This window comes from Eubalaena glacialis, chromosome 4 (genome assembly GCF_028564815.1).
Source record: "Eubalaena glacialis isolate mEubGla1 chromosome 4, mEubGla1.1.hap2.+ XY, whole genome shotgun sequence".
Taxonomy (NCBI): Eukaryota; Metazoa; Chordata; class Mammalia; order Artiodactyla; family Balaenidae; genus Eubalaena; species Eubalaena glacialis.
This window is the reverse complement of record NC_083719.1, coordinates 61,842,488-61,861,894: the sequence shown is the minus strand read 5'-3', so window position 1 is coordinate 61,861,894 and position 19,407 is coordinate 61,842,488. Positions and strand designations below refer to the sequence as shown.

The 19,407-nt window shown below is 33.8% G+C and overlaps 1 protein-coding gene across 1 annotated transcript in view; it reads left to right on the top strand.

Annotated features, from left to right (window-relative positions):
- AP3B1 (adaptor related protein complex 3 subunit beta 1) overlaps positions 1 to 19,407 on the top strand; it is a 259,512-nt gene that overhangs the window by 149,782 nt on the left and 90,323 nt on the right. Inside the window, exons 15-17 of the mRNA XM_061189377.1 lie at positions 1,519 to 1,695; positions 16,210 to 16,396; positions 17,367 to 17,497. Coding sequence (XP_061045360.1) covers positions 1,519 to 1,695; positions 16,210 to 16,396; positions 17,367 to 17,497 — 495 coding nt within the window. The remainder of the gene's footprint in view (positions 1 to 1,518; positions 1,696 to 16,209; positions 16,397 to 17,366; positions 17,498 to 19,407) is intronic.

Below are 19,407 nucleotides of genomic sequence, written 5' to 3'. Positions count from 1 at the left end.
TACTTAGTACTTACACTTATTATGTAAATATACTGATCTCTCTTACTAAACTTATTCTAATATTAATTTAAAGATGATACTGTTAAAAAAAAAAGATGATACTGTTATCACATTATTTGAAAATGTATACTTGACTTTAAAGTTTTCTGATGACCTCATTCTCCTTCTGGTGAAAGACTTAGCGGTGTCTTAATAATTTTATGTTATTTCTTGAAATGGGTGTTTTGAAGGAATTCAAGGTGGTATATATTGTGATAAAATTCTAGCTGTGCAAAGGTCCTCATTCTCACTTTCTTCCTTAGCAGTCGTACTGTGTACAGCTGTGAAACTATAATGAAAACATTAGGACTTTATTTGAGGTATTAGAAAAGGACTTCATAAAGAGTCTTATCTCTTCTTGTGATGCTACCTCTTAATGATAGCCATTGGCTTTTTCATTTATTATTAAAAGCAAATTTTCTATACTAGGTGAAAATGTTCACAGAAACTAATTTACATACCCCTTCAAATTCCTTTTGAAGGATATTGAAAGGGGGAGGACACAAATAAACAAATAGTAATAAAACTAATTTGCATGCTCTAAATAAAATGTTGGTCTTAATGGTGCTGGTGGAAGGTTTCCAATTTGTAACAAAGCATTTATTTTTAAGAAACAAATTATATGGAAATGTAGTTTATTGAAAATATATATAATGCCAAAATGCAGTATTAGACAGATTTATCTTATTCCTATTTCTGTTGTTGATGACCAAATAATAGACCAGCATTCATGATTTTATAAGCAGGCCTTGATGATTTTGTCAGTTTTATTTATTTCCAGTGCTGCAAATATAGATACATAGAGGACAATAACAGTTTTGATTTGGAATCATAGTCTTTAATGGGTCTATTCCTTTTTCTATATTGTCCATGGATTCTCAAAACGTGGTTTGCAGACCGCCTGTCTCCGGAATCATCTGTAATGCTTCATGAAGCATGGATTCCTGGACCCCATCACAGAACTACTGTCCTAGAACTGTTACCAAAACCCTACAGTTTTAGTCATAACCCTAGATGATTTTTATAGGCATCGAGGTTTGTGAACCAATGCCCTAGAGCAGAGGTCAGCGGACTTTTTCTGTAAATTGCTAGATAAGTAAATATTTTCAGCCTTAGGGTCTTTGTTCCAACTACTCTTCTGCTATTATAACACAGAAGCAGCAACAATGATAAATAAATGGGCATGGCCAGACAGATTTAGCCCAAGAATTGGTGGATCACTGTTAGAATCAAGATTCTAGACCAGTGGTTTTTCCTTTATGAATCTTTTCTTAAGCATTATCTCTGAAATCAGTTTTAATCAGAATTTCTGGTAACTGAAGAAAATTCATAAATACAGGAGGACTTCCTGGATATACGTTAAATGAATTAATAGATGATAAAACCTTTATAATATTTAAAGCCTTTTCTATGTTAATATTAAGGAGAGTATGATTATCTTATTTGTAATATTTGTATATAATCTGCTTCTAATATTAGGTTCCTGTGGCTAGAGCAAGTATTCTTTGGCTAATTGGAGAAAACTGTGAACGAGTTCCTAAAATTGCCCCTGATGTTTTGAGGAAGACGGCTAAAAGCTTCACTGGTGAAGATGATCTGGTAAAACTGCAGATTTTAAATCTTGGAGCAAAACTGTATTTAACCAACTCCAAACAGGTAAGAGACTAATCCTTAGTCTACCTATGTGAAATCTACTTTCCTCTTTGCTCTGATACATCAGTCTGTCCGTTCAACAATTACCAGGTGCCTATTTCTTTTAAGGTTTTACTTTAGATGGTAGCGGTATAAAGAGATGACATTCTGGTCTAGTAGAGGAGAAAAACATAAAAAAATGAAATAGTATGTGGTAAGTGCTATAATAGAAGTATTGTGATACAGTGGAACTCCAGAGGAGAAAGTTATTGAAAGTCTGAAATAGAAGGAGAGAGGTCAAAGTTTCATAAAGGATAAGACTCTTGACTAAGGGCTTGTAAGGAGTAGTTTACCATACAGAATAAGGAAAGAGGAGAGCAGGGGGTCAGAGTCATGAAACAGCTTGGTGCTTTCAGGAAACTTAAAGCTGAGTTTGGAAAGGTAGGCAAGGGCAAGACTTGGAGTGGCAAGTGCTATGGACTTTGTCCCCCATGTGAAGAGAAAACCGTTCAATATTTTTTAATAGTGGTGTAATTGACCACATTTGCAGTTTAGAATATTCATTTTTTAAATCAGTTGACTTTGAGGAACTGTTGGTAAGAGGAATAGCCTCTATGTATAAAATACATAGAATCACCACTATATATTGGGGTTGGCCAAAAAGTTCATTTGGGTTTTTCCGTAAGATGTTGCAGAAAAACCTGAACAAACTTTTTGGCCAACCCAATATAAAATAGGGTCTTTCTCATTCTTCTTCCTTTGTCTGAATAGCTCTTCTCTACAGGTGGAGGACTTAATCTGGTCAGTGAGACTGGAAAAGGATTCTTGCTCATTTGCAGCTAGGACTCTTAGTAGGCTTTATGCTCTGTGTCCTGTCTCTGCTTCTCCTTAATTTTTCTGACTGGGACTCTTACTTAGCCTCTGTGATTTCCCCCCCTCTATTTCCCTCTCTCTGTCTCTGTTCTTGTCCCCCTCCTTCTCTAAAACTCTCTGTACCTGGGTATCTCTTTGATAGCCTTCACACACGCACGCACCCCATCTACCGCAGTCTAATGTCTTTGTCATTCTCTCCCTCTTCCATCAGTGTTTGTGTCTCCTGTTTTGTATCTGCTGTGTATCTCTCTATATGTGTCTGCCTCTCATTCTGCCTTCTCTCCCTACCCATAGATCACGTTCTTTCTTTCGTCATCTTTTATTGGCCATTCACAATTCTCAGGTTGACTCCTCAAATTCATATATTCATTCATATACTTTCGGATTGTCTTCATCCCTAATTGTGATGTGAGTGGTATTATTATAGCTTTTGCTGATTGGTGTACCAAACTTGTGAGCAAATAATTGCAAATATTTTGAGCATATTTCTATGATTTAGATTTTATCTTTACATTTTAAGTCAATCTTTGAAAGGAATCAGTTAATCATTTCCAAGTGCCATGTAGATTAATTCATGCAATGAGTTATTTTTAAAAAACTGAGTAAAAGAGAGGAAACCTATGTTTGCTGTTGAGTTGCTTGTTTATTGATAAAAACACTGTTTTAGCCTGACACTCACTGTTCTTACTAAATTCATGTAGTACTGTGAATGTCAACATAACACCTAGAATATTATGATTGTTATGACTCTATCATAACAATGGTTTGGCTACTCTAAGTGAGCTTATAGATTATCATAAAAGAAAAGTAATACAAATTAGTATGTTAATCAAGACTGAGGTAGATATGTCTTACAAAACTAAATGAAGGTTCTTTCCTTGGCTCTCTTCTTTGTAGCTATAAATAACCAATAATGGAATGTAGTACTGTGTGTTCAGAAATTGTAGAGTGTATTCCATATCTTTTTATTAAGTGAATCTGAAGATAACATAGATTGCACTCAGCTATTTTTTTTTCTTGAATTCAGTTTTGGAACTCAGCTTCTGAAGTGTTGTATTGTGTATTTTAGAATGATACTTCAGGATAACCACATAGACTTGACCACCAGCTGGTGAAAACATAGTTATATTTAGAAAAAACAGCTCATTGTTTTTAAATGATTAAATATAAAAATAGATGAACAAAGGTATCCTGTAGAGTTGTGTTCTGTTCTCCAGTTTCTCATTTCTCAAGAAAAGGAGTTTGAGAGAATTCATAAATGAAAATTAACATCAAAGGATGATTTTTTAAAGTACCATCAGCTTGACTGGGTTTTTAAGTTGTGTGATTCATAATCCATTGGATGTGAGATGAGACTAAAATGATTGCTTTCACCTAAATGTAAAAAAATTATTTTCTATATGTGTTTATTTTAACCATCTTTAACACTGAACTAGGAAGACCAGGCCACAGAGTTCAGGGACTGGTTTGCCATGAAGTCCCAACATTTATTTGTAGGTCTGTTTTCCCTGTGGCCTAGATCTCTCAGTGAGCATTTTCAGATTTTTTATTGAAATATTTAGTTTTAGGGGATGGCTACATTGATTTTTATAAGATTTGGCACATTGTGTTCATTTGTATGCCTAAGGAATAATTGAATAATAAGTTTCTTTAACATCTCAAATGTTTTTACCTGGTATAAAGAAGAATTTGAAACTTAGTTAACAGTTTGCTTTTGGTATGGTTGAGCAAACTCCTACTGGACAACTATAAACTCAGGAAAAATACAAAAAGTAAACAACTGCCTGAAGTCTCAAAAGAGTAAATAAAAGTGGGAAGATTCTGAAGGGAAACGGACACTTGAAAGAAGAGAGTGGCACAGAGTGAATTTCCCCACTTTTATGGCTCTTATCCTGAGTTCAGGCTATAGTTGGCACTGTACACAGAAGCTGAAACCCCAGAAGGAAACCCAGAGTCCTTCTGGCCTGAGGAAGTAGAGGACAGAGTTTAAGAAAACTACTGGGAATTCCCTGGCGGTCCAGTGGTTAGGACTCCGCTCTTTCACTGCTGAGGGCCCGGGTTCAATCCCTGGTTGGGGAACTAAGATCCCACAAGCCGCTTGGTGAGGCCAAAAAAAAGAAAAAGAAAACTACTACCAAAGATATTGAAAAGTTAAGGAAGAATTCTAGAAAGGAGAGAGCCAGTGTGGGGAGCCTCAAAATCTGTGAATACTTTTGCTCAGGTCTCTGGCTGACACCTGAACCACACATATGCATGGTGGATTCAGAACAGCACAGTTAATAATAAAGGAACTGAACTGGAATTTGAGCAGCACTGAAGAGACAAAGTTTGTACTTTGAACCCAACCTAGAGTATAGCAACATCCAGGGTCTCTACAATATAACATTCATAATGTCCAAGATAAATCCAAAATTACTCAACGTAAGAACTAGAACAGGGAATTATTGTTTAACAAGTATAGAATTTCAATTTGTGAAGATATAAAAATTTCTGGAGATTGATGGTGATAATGGTTGCATAACACTGAACTACACACTTAAAAATGGTTGCAGTGGTAAATTTTATGTTTCTTTTACCACAGTAATGAAGAAGACCAGGAAAATGTGATTAGTTTAAAAACAAACCACAAAACAAAAACCAGAAACCAACTTCTAGATGACCCAGATGTGGAAATTTGCAGGCAAAATTTTGAAGCAGCTTTTGTAAATCGTTGATGACATAGAGGAAAATGTATTCACAATAGATGAAAAGATAACTCTCAGCAGAGAAATAAAAACTATAAAAAATAATAAAATGGAAGTTGTAGAACTGAAAAATACAGTACCCAAAAAATCAACATTTTGTCTATCTTTAGCATTACATATTCTTTGATATTTTAATTTTTTTTCAGTATAGAGATATAAAGCTGTTCATATAGTTTTTTAAAAACTCTGTTGCCTTATGATTAAGACTCTGTAGATGAACTTCTTCTGTAAGCTTCTTTAATTTTCTGACTTTGAGCTCTTTCAGATGGAAGTTTAGAAAGCAGTTTAACTGTATGTGATGCCTGCCATAGAACTATTTAATGTCAATTACTGGGAGGCAGGTGGTGATTCAGAGTACAGGCTCTAATGTTAGACTGTCTGACTTCAAATCATGTTTTGCCACTTACTAGCTACATGATTTTGGACAGATTATACAATACAACCTACCTAATCTAATTTCTAATCTGTAAAGTGGAAGTTATAATCATATAGTCAGTTATTTATAATGCAACATATATGTTCCTAAAAATCATTGTGCTTTACAGAAACACACAATAACAGCCACAGGGATTATTGCAAAAGTGGAACCAGAGGCACAACACTCAAAAAATTCCTTGGTGACACATAAAAAGAAAAAAAAAAAGAACAGTAAAAACAAGAGAATAGTTTTACACATGTTAAATGGTTAAGAAATACATAAATACTACAATGAATCTAGCTTTTTACTTTTAGAAAGACCTGACTTGTGGAAACGGGTGTTTTAAAGGTTGTACTTGTGAGTTATGTCGTGGAAGGAGGGTTAATTTGAATATGGATGGAAAGTTGTACTGCCAGATGTGGCTAAATATAGCCCATAATACATGTGGTGATCTGAGGTAGATGTTTGAGGTGGATATGTTTCTTTATTCCTGCACAGCCTAGTTCAGCTGGGTGCAGCTTTCTGCCTTTACCTGTTTTTTCTTGCTGATGTAATCATGCGGAAGCAAACACAAAATTTACACTGTGCCCAAATTGGCCCTGCTGTGTCAACTGAATTAGAACAAATCCTGCTTTTTCATAAACCTAGTTTACACTGTTAACCAACTGCTAGATTTTTCTTAGAGAATATGATTATTTACAGTCAGAGAACTAGTCTAGTTATTGAGAATCTCTATGCTCATTTTAAAAAAGCACTCCATTTGGGTTTATCAAAGTGAGAAAAGGGTGCTGAAATTCCTCTTTTGTTGTTTATGAAGAAAAAAATTGTTTGATATGAATATCAAGAGTAAAAGCATTGGTAGAATACTCTCACAAGTAGAGTAATTTCACTGTTACATGGGGGGAAAAGTTGAACAACATTGAAACCAGTTGGAGTTGCTAAAACTCTTCAGCTCTTAAGACATGGTATAAAAATTTAGCATGACTTCCTTGAAATAGTCTACTGAGGTCTGAGACAGAAAGCTAAGATTTGATTAAACTGATTAATAGCAATTAAAAATTAATGAGTAAAGGGTACATCTGTTTCTAAACTTTCTCTAATAGTGTATCATCTTTTAAATGTAGTGATAAGTAACATAAGTTAATGTTTTACTTAGCTTATGTTTTTATTTTTAAATATAAAATATTGCAAACCTATAGAAAAGTACAAAACAGCATAAATACATATACAGGCATACCTCACTTTATTGTGCTTTACAAATACTGTGTTTTTTACAGATTGAAGGTTTGTGGTGACCCTGTGTCGAGCAAGTCTGCTGGCACCATTTTTCCAACAGCATTTGCTCACTTCCTGTTTCTCTGTCACATTTTGGTAATTCTTGCAATATTTTCAAACTTCTTTATTACTATATTCTGATCTGTGATCAGTGGTCTTTGATTCTACTACTAAGACTCACTGAAGGCTCAGATGATAGTTAGCATTTTTTTAGCAATAAAGGATTCTTTTTGTTTCATTTTTTAATTTTTTTATGTTAGTGAATTTTAAAAAATTGGAGTATAGTTGATTTACAATTTTGTGTTAGTCTCTGATGTACAGCAAAGTGATTCAGATATTTATATATACATATATATTCATTTTCAGATTATTTTCAATTATAGGTTATTACAAGATGTTGAATGTAGTTCTGTGTGCTGTATACAGTAGGACCTTGTTGTTTATCTATTTTATATATAGTAGTTTGTATCTACTAATCCCAATCTCCTAATTTATCCCCCCCACTCCCCACCCTTTCCTCCTCCTTTGGTAACCATAAGTTTGTTTTCTAAGTCTGTGAGTCTGTTTCTGTTTTGTAAATAAGTTCATTTGTACTATTTTTTAGATTCCACCTATGAGTGATAATCATATGATATTTGTCTTTCTCTGTCCGGTTTATTTCACTTAGTATGATAATCTCTAGGTCCATCCATGTTGCTGCAAAAGGCATTATTTCATTCTTTTTTATGGCTGAGTAATATTCCATTGTATATATACACCACATCTTCTTTATCCATTCATCTGTCGATGGACACTCAGGTTGTTTTCATGTCTTGGCTATTGTAAATAGTGCTACAGTGAACACTTGGGTGCATGTATCTTTTCGAATTATGGTTTTCTCTGGATATATGCCCAGGAGTGGGATTGCTGGATCATATGGTAACTCTATTTTTAGTTTTTTAAGGAACCTCCATACTGTTCTCCATAGTGGCTACACCAATTTACATTCACACCAACAGTGTAGGAGGGTTCCTTTTTCTTCCTCTCCAGCATTTGTACATTGTTTTTTTAGACATACTGCTGTTGCACACTTAATAGACTACAGTATAGTAAACATAGCTTTTATATGTACTGGGAAACCAACATATTTGTGTCACTTACTTTATTGAGGTGACCTGGAACCAGACCTGCAATATCTCCAAGGTATCCTATATGTGTACCACTAAGATTAAGTCAGTGCGTTTGCCATAATTTTTTTTAAAGGGATGTAACAGGTAGAGCTAAGATCTCAAGTTCCTGTTCACACCTTTCTTACTTCCCCATTGGTAACCACTGTCATATTATTGGTGTGTTTTAATCATACATGTTTTGTATTGTTGTTATATAAGTATGTATCCATAAACAATGTATTTTTTGTTTTGTGTGTTTTCAAATTTTGCATAAGTAGTATTCTACTTTATGTATACTTTCACAATTAAACTATTTTTACTTAATGTGTTTTTAAAATATTGAGGTATGTAGATATAGTTCATTTATTTTAATTACTGTCTCATTTTCTTTGAGACAGTTACATTTTTTTTTTTTCTGCTGTTCAAGAAGAAAGTGCTTCGTGGAGTATCCTTAGTACTTATATTTTCTTTGTATTGCTTTTCAGGTTCACTTTTTGATTCTTAGTGAGAAATTTTATAAATCACAGTGATGTTTTGGGGATCCTTCCTGAAGTTTTCTCTTGCCCTGTGATTCGGTCTTGGAGAAATCTACCCCCACTCCCAGCCCCTTTAATATAACTTAATAAAAAGGGCTCAGGCTCTGTGCGGTGACCTTTATACCCTTTCTTGGATATATTTTCTTGTCAAGTAAATATAACATATAAAGGAAAAACTTATTCATGTTGACAAAAATGTGTATACTGTTAAATTTTTAAAAATCTGTTGCTTTTCTATACACTAACAACAAACTACAAGAAAGAGAAATTAAGGAAACAGTCCCATTTACCATTACATCAAAAAGAATAAAATACCTGGGAATAAACCTATCTAAGGAGATAAAAGACCTGTACTTGGAAAACTATAAGACACTGATGAAAGAAATTGAAGACGACACAAACAAATAGAAAGATATACCATGTTCTTAGATTGAAAGAATTACTATTGTTAAAATGACCATACTACCCAAGGCAATCTACAGATTCAATGCAATCCTTATCAAAATACCAATGACATTTTTTACAGAACTAGAACAAGTAATTTCGGAATTTGTATGAAAACACAAAAGACCCCAAATAGCCAAAACAATCTTGGGAAAGAACAGAGCTGGAGGAATCATGCTCCTTGACTTCAGACAATACTACAAAGCTACAGTAATCAAAACAGTATGGTTCTGTCACAAAAACAGACACATAGATCAATGAACACAATAGAGAGCCCAGAAATAAACCCACACACTTATGGTTAATTAATCTATGACAGAAGAGGCAAGAATATACAGTGGAGAAAAGACAGTCTCTTCAATAAGTGGTTCTGGGAAAACTAGACAGCTACGTGTATAACAATGCAATTAGAACCTTCTCTAACACCATATACAAAAATAAACTCAAATGGATTAAAGACCTAAATGTAAAACTGGATACTATAAAACTCCTAGAGGAAAACACAGAACACTCTTTGACATAAATCACAGCAATATTTTTTTGGATCCATCTCCTAAAGCAAAGGAAACAAAAGCAAAAATAAACAAATTGGACCTAATTAAACTTCAAACCTTTTGCACAGCAAAGGAAACCACCAACAAAATGAAAAGACAACCTGCTGAATGAGAGAAGATATTTGCAAATGATATGATCAATAAGGGGTTAATATCCAACATATATAAACAGCTCATACAGCTCAACATCAAAAAAGCAAATAACTTGTTTGGAAAATGGGCAGAACTGAATAGACATTTTTCCAAATAGGAAATGCAGATGGCTAGAAAGCACATGAAAAGATACTCAACATTGCTAATCGTTAGGGAAATGCAAATCAAAACCACAATGAGATATTACCTCATACCTGTTAGAATGGCTGTCATCAAAAAGCACACAAATAACAAATGTTGGTGAGGATGTGGAGAAAAGAGACTCCTTGTACACTGTTGGTGGGAGTGTAAATTGGTGCAGCCACTGTGGAAAACAGTATGGAGGTTTCTCAAAAAACTAGAAATAGAACTACCATATTCAGAAAGATACATGCATCCCAATGTTCATAGCAACATTATTTACAATTACCAGGCTATGGAAGCAACCTAATTGTTAATCAACAGATGAGAGATAGCCTCATCCACCAGAGGGCAGACAGCAGAAGCAAGAAGAACTAAAATCCTGCAGCCTGTGGAACAAAAACCACATTCACAGAAAGATAGACAAGATGAAAAGGCAGAGGGCTATGTACCAGATGAAGGAACAAGATAAAACCCCAGAAAAACAACGAAATGAAGTGGAGATAGGCAACCTTCCAGAAAAAGAATTCAGAATAATGATAGTGAAGATGATCCAGGACCTCGGAAAAAGAATGGAGGCAAAGATCGAGAAGATGCAAGAATCATTTAACAAAGACCTAGAAGAATTAAAGAACAATCAACAGATGAATGGATAAACAAGGTGTGATATATGTAAAATATAGGGTTGGCCAAAAAGTTTATTTGGGTTTTTCCATAAGATCTTACGAAAAGTCATAAAAAAGAATAAAAATTTTGCCATTTGCAACAATGTGGATGGACTTGGAGGACACTATGCTAAGTGAAATAAGTCAGAGAAAGACAGATACTGTAAGATATCACTTATATGTGGAATCTAAAAAATACAACAAACTAGTGAATAAAACAAAAAAGAAGCAGCCTCACAGATACAAACTGGTGGTTTCCAATGGGGAGAGGGAAGGGGGGATGGGCAGTATAGGGGTGGAGGGGGTGAGAAAGGGTTGTTATGAGATTATCTGAAATCATCTGTGTGAAACTTTTGAAAATTGTAAAGCACTATAGAATTTAAAGAATGCTGCCTAGTCAGGAAATGATGAAATTGATTGGATAGAACACTAGTACTGCTTAGATTTGCCTCTGGTCTATGTTAAGAATTTTATGTAGTTCTCCTTCCTTTACCAAACGCATTTGCCAGTATCCTTCTGTTTAAAAATTACAACTATGTGGGACCAATTTTAAATGCTGAATTCTGTACACTTTTTTATATTCCTTAAACTGATATATATCTAAGCTGATTTTAGGACTATATATATATATTTTTGATAGGACTATATTTTAAGAGACCTTTTTTATTATTTTGTGCTGACCTATATAATATTTAAAGAAGACTGTTGTTTGAGCAAATATTTACCAGTTTATTACTTGTCAGAGTATTTAGGTAAAAATATGATGCCCATATTTTGAGAAGTTTTTTTTAAATAATGGATTTCTTAACAATTATATGGCATTCCCCCAAATTCATTTTTCCTATGTCACAGTGACTTAGAGTTAATCCAAAGGGAAAGTAATTGGTGTAAATAGTGTCTGGATGGCATTGACCATTAGTTGGTACCAGAAATGATTCCTTAAATCTAAGCAGGAAAATAATAATAAGACAAAAATTTAATACATAGCTATAGATAAGCTATTGAGTATTTCTGTTATTTATGGTACATTTTGTTATTCTCTTTGCTTGTCTTGTATAATTTTATGAATAAAATGCATTTAAATTTACTATTAAACATCCCATCTGGGTTTTTTTGTTGTTGTTCTTTGGTTTTTTTCTGGCTGCATTGGGTCTTTGTTGCTGCGCGCGGGCTTTCTCTAGTTGTGGCGAGCAGGGGCTACTCTTCGTTGCGGTGCACGGGCTTCTCATTGTGGTGGCTTCTCTTGTTGAGCAGCATGGGCTCTAGGCGCGCGGGCTTCAGTAGTTGCAGTGTGCGGGCTCTAGGGCGCGAAGGCTTCAGTGGTTGTGGCACACGGGCTTAGTTGCTCCGCAGCATGTGGGATCTTCCTGGACCAGGGATTGAACCCGTGTCCCCTGCATTGGCAGGCAGATTCTTAACCACTGCACCACCAGGGAAGTCCCTCCATGTTGTACGTCTAACCTCTGCCATGGTTTTGTCTAGTGACCTGTAAGATACAAGTGCAGTGAACAGAGATTTCATTTTAAAATGTGAAACATTTAAATTGGAAAGACTTTGACTTTCTTTTCCCAGCCTTTTTGAGATGCAACATGACTAACCTCTCCCTTTTAGAGCAGCGTATAGGATGTGTGCTGATAAAATGAAGTGTGCCCTGACGAGGCAGGTATGAAAAGCTAAGTCCTTCGCTTTTCCAGTGGTGGTGACATAAGTGTTTAAGTGTTTTATCTGATGGTGACTTGATGACACAACAGGCAAGTTGTGTCATGGCCTGTGCAAAGCATGAAGCTCCCAGCTGTCAGTGGATGGAGTAAGAGGAAAACATGGGAAGTTAGAGGTTAGTTGTGGATGAAATATGTGCAGGAGATAGAGACAGAACAATCTTGCTATAGGCCATTAAAGAGAGTGGTCAGAGCACTCTCACTACAATAGTTTTGTCATTTATTGTGTACTGTAAATCTCAAAACCTATTTATTATTTGCCAGTTATTGTTTTATTTTGTTGTAAATCCAGCAGCAATAAATTCTTAAAACTTGGAAGTGTACATTTAATGAAGAATGAAGTACTGAATTTTTGTGTATCATTATTTAACATGCACAAAATGTTCATCAACTTTTACCATCCACCATGAAACTCATAGTGATATAAATCTGCTAAAACAGGATCAGCATCTACTTAAAAAGTTGGGAGGTATTTTAGGAAGACTAAGCCTCAAGATGACAATTTAATGTATACAGGTGCCAAATATGTTTACATGTCTCTGTGAAACATGATCTCATATAGATCAAATAACTGTTTTTTAAAATTTAATTTTGTTCATATTTTATTCTAAGTTTTCTTTTGCACGTATGAGAAATGAAGCAATAATGGTTAATGTATTTCTCCATTAGCAGAAAAAGGACCTGAATGATGCTGGTTTTCAAATAGCAAAGCAATTAATTCCAATAATAGTTCGACCATTTTTACTCAGAGCTTTTGTACGTTTCTTCTGTCAGTGTAAATGGAATCAAATTAAAGCTTTTGGAAGTTTATTCTGTCAAAATCGCCGTAAATGCTGTTGTAAATTTAAAAGCCCCAACGTGGCTCTCACTGAACGGATGTTGTCATGGTAAAATCAACGTTCTTATTAAATTAAGAAAACTATGGAACAGAAATATTTTGGGAATTGGTTGTGGTGCATGCATACTCACTCTGCTTATTCTACCAAGTGAAATAAAACTATAATGGTCAAAATTACTGGTATTTGATATGTGTAGTTTAACTGAACTACAGGATTCTTGTGATGAAGCTAATATTGAAAAAGCATACTTAGGCATGACACCACACACTCTCATACGCAATTCTCTTTGCTGCGTGTGACCAGTGGGATTTTAGAAATGTGATTTTATGAAGAACTGCTTTGTAAATTAGCCTGTGTTCTATATTGGCTTTTTTGCCCGGGGCGGGTGGGTGGAGGAGTAGATTAAGTGAAACTTTTGTGTATTGGTTAGATTCTGATTCAAAATCATTTGGAAATCTTTAAAGTGTTTATCAGGTAGAGCACCAAAAACCTTCAGCTTTTGAAAATTTTAGCAAATAACAATTCTTAGAAACAAATCTTGCAAACAGGAAGACATTGAAATGTATCCCTATGAAAACAAAGGAAGAACTGAACAAATTAAGTAGTAAGAGCTAAAAATTTATTTTAGAAGTTCTATCATTTGCGGTATCTCAACTATGGTGAAGACTTTTTTGATGGAACTCCTATTTTTGTGGTTAAGTTTATATTTCGTATTAGAATGAAATGAAATCGAGGAGGCAGTTGGTTTTGCATTATCTAAATTTGATGGAATTTTTTTTTACAGTATAGAGAATTATTTAAAAGTTTTATCTCAAAGATAGTTTTATTGAATGGAGGGGGGAAAGTTAAATATCTAGGCTTGAAATATTTACAGATTTTAACGTAAAAGAAAGCATTGAGAATATCCTTGTATTCAACAGAATTTTCTCTGTGCTTACCAGATCATTCAAACTGTAAAGAAGACATTTTTTTCCATTAAAAATATTATGTTCTATAGAGAAGAGTAAGTTGCAAATGTCAACATTTTCATAATTGGTGATCATAAAATTCAGTTTTGAAGAAGATTGTAGGCAATTTTATTTTCTTTAATTTAAAAATAATAAGACCATATAAAAATATGTTCTTCAAATAAATACCAATGGTTTGGTTTTAGAGATAGACAGAGCTAAGAAATTGATTAAAGTATATGAATAAATACATATCTGAGTGAAAATTATTCTGCTTATGTTTTTAATGCATCATTGAACATGGATATGATTTTATCTTTTAGAATTTTATTTTTGAAAATACATTTTTGGTAGAACTCTTTCATAACCTACCAATATAATAAAACAAGTTTTATAGTCAATAAATACATATTATAGAAATTACATAATTTTAATTACTTAAAATTTTCTATCTCACTTTCAATAGTGTCTGTTAATATTTTGAAATAATTTAATTTCCTAAACATTAATTTCAGGGATCAGAAATAAAAGCAAGATGAATCAGTCCACTAACTCAAAAAATTATTTCAATGAATAGACTTATTTTTCTGATTTATTTTAGTTCCGTATTCTAAATCTCAACACTCAAAAATAGACTTTAGAGTTAACCTAGTTATAGATTCTCACTCTACATTTGAGGAAACTAACAGTTGGGTGTATTTTTCCCAGGTTATCCCAGCAAGCGGATTACACAGTCCAGTGTACAACACTTCCTTTTGACCTGTATTACTCATTTGGTGACTATTTTGCTAATTGTCCTTAAAAATCAATCATAGAATTTTTCTTATCTGTGGTTGAACCAACATGGTCTAATGATTAGTGGATAGCAGTAGTTGGTAACCAAATTTAGAATAGCTCTATTAACATTTTTCACTTTTATTTTTTGTAGTTCTGCTTTAGTAAAACTAGGTTAATGGTTTTTAAATAGATTATTACTGAAAGAAGGTTGCTTTTTATCCAAATCAATTATCTTAACGAATTAATATTGTAAAAGAGTTTACCACACCATTCCTGTACTTTGGCTTATTGTTATAGAACTATCTTTAGCTTTCCCTGACTTCATTGATTTTATTTTTTTTAATCCACTTCTAATGTCTGTAAAATGTTCTAATGCAGATGTTTATTTTTTCCATGTATTATGAATCCTATTTATAGTTAGAATTGTATGTGTGTAACCTTCTAAATTAAAATTATGCTTTTTCAATAAAATACCTGGAGTTTAAAATACAAGCCTGTTTTGTTAACATTTCAATTTTGGTTTAATTATTATTAAAATTATCTCAATATATGTTAATGTAGTACATTCAGAAATTGACTTAGGAAATCTTATTATAGTGTAAAAGCTGCTATCATAAGTTGTTCCCTAACATAAATAAATAAATGACCAATATTACCAGAGGCTATAAGCAACATGGGGAAAAAAATGGAAGGAGTCTTTTATCCTAGTTTTTAGAGGGCATCAGCAGCTTGCTTTTATGAAAAAGTAACAGCTAAATGCACTGCAAATAATTTGCAGTAATCCAGTTCAGTGATTCATGTGTCTGCTTTAATGGGTCATAATTCAGGGTAAAGTAACTGAGTGCAGTCAGAGTGCAGACACTGCTTATGCCAGGGACAGTATCTCTTCATAAAGCACACCTCAGGAGAAGCAGTTTGCCAGCCCCCTAATACTCTCTGATGTTTTGATGTCCTGCATATTTTTCCGATTAAGTTTTGAGTGCCATGTTTTTAGTTGTATTTCCACATTCATTATTCTCACGTAGACCCTTCAGCGGGTTTGCCATATATGATTATTTTTTTAATGATGCCTTTCTTTCCACTTCAGCAGTTTAATAATCTAGCACATGGCTGCTTCTCGGTACTCAGCATTCACCTCCCCAATACTGAAGAGGACATGTGCTTTGGCTTCAGAATTCCATTTGCAGCGTTAGAAATGCATATTCCCTATGGAACAACATTTGTTTGACATAACCATTCATTTTTATTACCTCTTTAAATATGTTTATCCAGAGTTATCAATAATCATAAATAACTATTCTCATCTTGTTCTGTTTTTTTCCAACAGACAAAATTGCTTACCCAGTACATATTAAATCTCGGCAAGTATGATCAAAACTACGACATCAGAGACCGTACAAGATTTATTAGGCAGCTTATTGTTCCGAATGAGAAGAGTGGAGCTTTAAGTAAATATGCCAAAAAAATATTCCTGGCTCAAAAACCCGCACCACTGCTTGAGTCTCCTTTTAAAGGTACTATTATCAGAATATACCTGCAAAATATTTGTTGTCTAAAAAATTATGACATTATATCCCATTTCTAACATGTTTAAAATTTATCTCTTAGAAAATATAATTGATTAGCATATGTAAATATATAAGAACAGTGTGCTTTCTACTCATTCATCTGTTCTCCAACGCAAGCTTTATAGTAGTTCATGTTTTTATAGACCTTATTTACCTAAATAATTTCAATCTTCTGATTTTATTTTTATTCTAACCAGATGATTTGGCTGAACAATAGATAAAAGCTATGTTGTTCTTGCAGACATTGACTTCATCTCTGTTTTAAATAGATAGCTTTGTTTAATGAGTATATAATTCACCTTAATACTTAGTTGTTATTAAATAAATATTCTGTGTACACTAACATAAGCTTTTCCAGGAAGAATTATTTCATAAAAATATCCCTTTATATTTGTTTGCTTTTCAAAGATGGAAGTTGACTTATTTTCCCCAGTGTTTTAAAAGGAGTGTTTATTTTCTCAGTTTAACAAGTAGCCATTACAGTGGGAATCAAATGATTATATACTTTGGTTTTCATATTATTTCTTATTTAATTGTTGTAAAGCGATAAAAAGCAGTTCAGTTTTGTAGAAAAACTATTAAAATTCTGAATGTGTTTGTGGCAAGACATGTATATGGATTGTTTAACTGTGCTGTCATTCTTAATATTCACAGTAAAGTAATTTTTAGAGAAGCTACATATCAGAGCAACACCTCTAAACACACTGACTGATTAGCTTTTTTATTGACCATTATGGGGGAGATTATTGTAATCTATGGACTGAAATCAGTTTTTTGACCTATGAAGAGCTTCCTAGTTTATATTTATTCCTTGACATTTGAGGTAATATGCCAATTACCTTGAGCTCTGATTAGGATTGTTCTCTGTTACATACAGCTCATATTGTTTATTTTATATTTTCCTCTATTTTAATAGGTAGGGATCATTACCAGCTTGGCACTTTGTCTCATACTCTCAACACTAAAGCTACTGGGTACCTGGAATTATCTAATTGGCCAGAGGTGGCACCTGACCCATCAGTTCGAAATGTAGAAGTAATAGAGTTGGTAAGTTGACCTTTCTGAGATTAATTTTGTCAAGCAGTGGGAGATTCTGGAATAACTATTGTTTTATATAAAAGCTTTTTTGGGGGATTGAAAATTGTTCTGGTATTTCTAAATGTAATGTGTTAGATATATCTTGCTGCTATGGGAAGTAAATATTGTAGTATTCCTATGTCATTGTACATGTACTGTTCCTTTTCTTCAAGGAAATAGAGAATGGAATTCTCTGCATCAGTGCCACCCACATTTGTGGTATTGCATTTGTAGTTGTGTAGATTCAATTTCTAAGATATTTAGTTTCATTGGGTTGAGCTTTTCCTACTTAGTTTAGAGATTCGTAAGCTTCCTGTTAATGTTTTCTAAATCATTTTTGCTGTCTCTTCCAGAAAAACCATACAAAGTGTTCTTCTCGATTTTCTGATGAACCTTTTTTACGTGAAGCCTAAACATAAATAGGAAGCATCATGTACCAAAAATGTCCTTACACAAGGTCACAATTAAAATGAATAATATGTTGCTTTCACATTAAAAAAAAAAAGCTCTCTATATAAATAACCTTTTCCTAGATCTTTAAAACATGTTGGCCACTAAAGTAAGAGAATTAGTGTTCTTTCCTAGTATTATCTCTTTCTTTCTTATATAAACAAGAGAAATAAAGAGAGGGGTCTTTTGATTGTCTTTAGAGATTGATTATGTGAAATATATCCGTTACTTTTTTAAGTAGAATTAATAAAAAAGAACAGTTAGGTATTACATCCTGGATGGTTTTCTGGTAGAACACATATTTTGAACTAGGATTCAGATAACCGGTCTTTCTCACTAATTCCTGTGAGAAAGTCAGTTAATCTTCTTGCCTAACTTTTCCATATACAATGGAAAAAAAATATTACTTTAAATAGAAGAATTTCTATAACAGGCATAGCTTTTTTTTTTTTTTTTTTGCCACACTGCGCAGCTTGCAAGATCTTAGTTCCCCAACCAGGGCCTGGGCCTGGGCCACAGCAGTGAAAGCATCAAGTCCTAACTACTGGACCGCCAGGGAATTCCCCAGGCATGGCCATTTAATTTGATTCTTTTGAGAAATATGTTTCTCTTAACTACACAAACTTGTCTGGCTTTGGAGTGTGGCAAGAGCAATAATAGCTGATAATGGCTCTATTTAGCAGACCCTGGAGTGTACTTTGATAGTTTTATAAACATTATCTTGTTTAAACCTCATAATGATTATAAGTGATAGTTATTGTTATTCCCATTCTGCAGATGATGAAACCAAGGTTCAGAGAACTTAAGTAAATTGCCCAAGTTCCCATAGCTAGTAAGTGATGGAATTGGGACTCCAACCCTTATCTGAGTCCATTGTTCATTCTCTACTGCATTTTATTATGTAACATGAGGAGAGGAAGCTTGAGCTTGTTTGCAAATCTGTACTATCCTTAGTATTTAACACCACTGTTTTCATGCTGTGACAAATTATCTCTATTTAGAGATGATTTTTTTAATTATAAAACTTATTAAAAACAAGTTGCATGCTCCTCCTTGCAACTAAGTTTGGTGATTTCCCCTCAAATCTACATACTACGCTTAAGTATTCTTCAAAAAAATTGGCTTACTTGTGAAACTTTTGGTCAGGTGCCAGAATACAAAGAGCATGTTCTTTGTTATGATTCTTTCACAGAAATACTGTCTCTCCTAATTTCTATGTCTGTTTGTTGTTTTTATGGTTCTGTCCTTTTTCATTGTTGGGTACATAATGTTTTGGTCCAAGTAGCATCATCCTTTTATCCTACCCCCGCTTCCGCCCTATCCTTCCTCCTTGCTGCCCAATCCACCAAAAAAAAGTAAAATAAAAATAGTTTATCATCTCAGAAATTAATAACAATGCCATGCAATTTAATTTGGTCTCAGCAGTATCC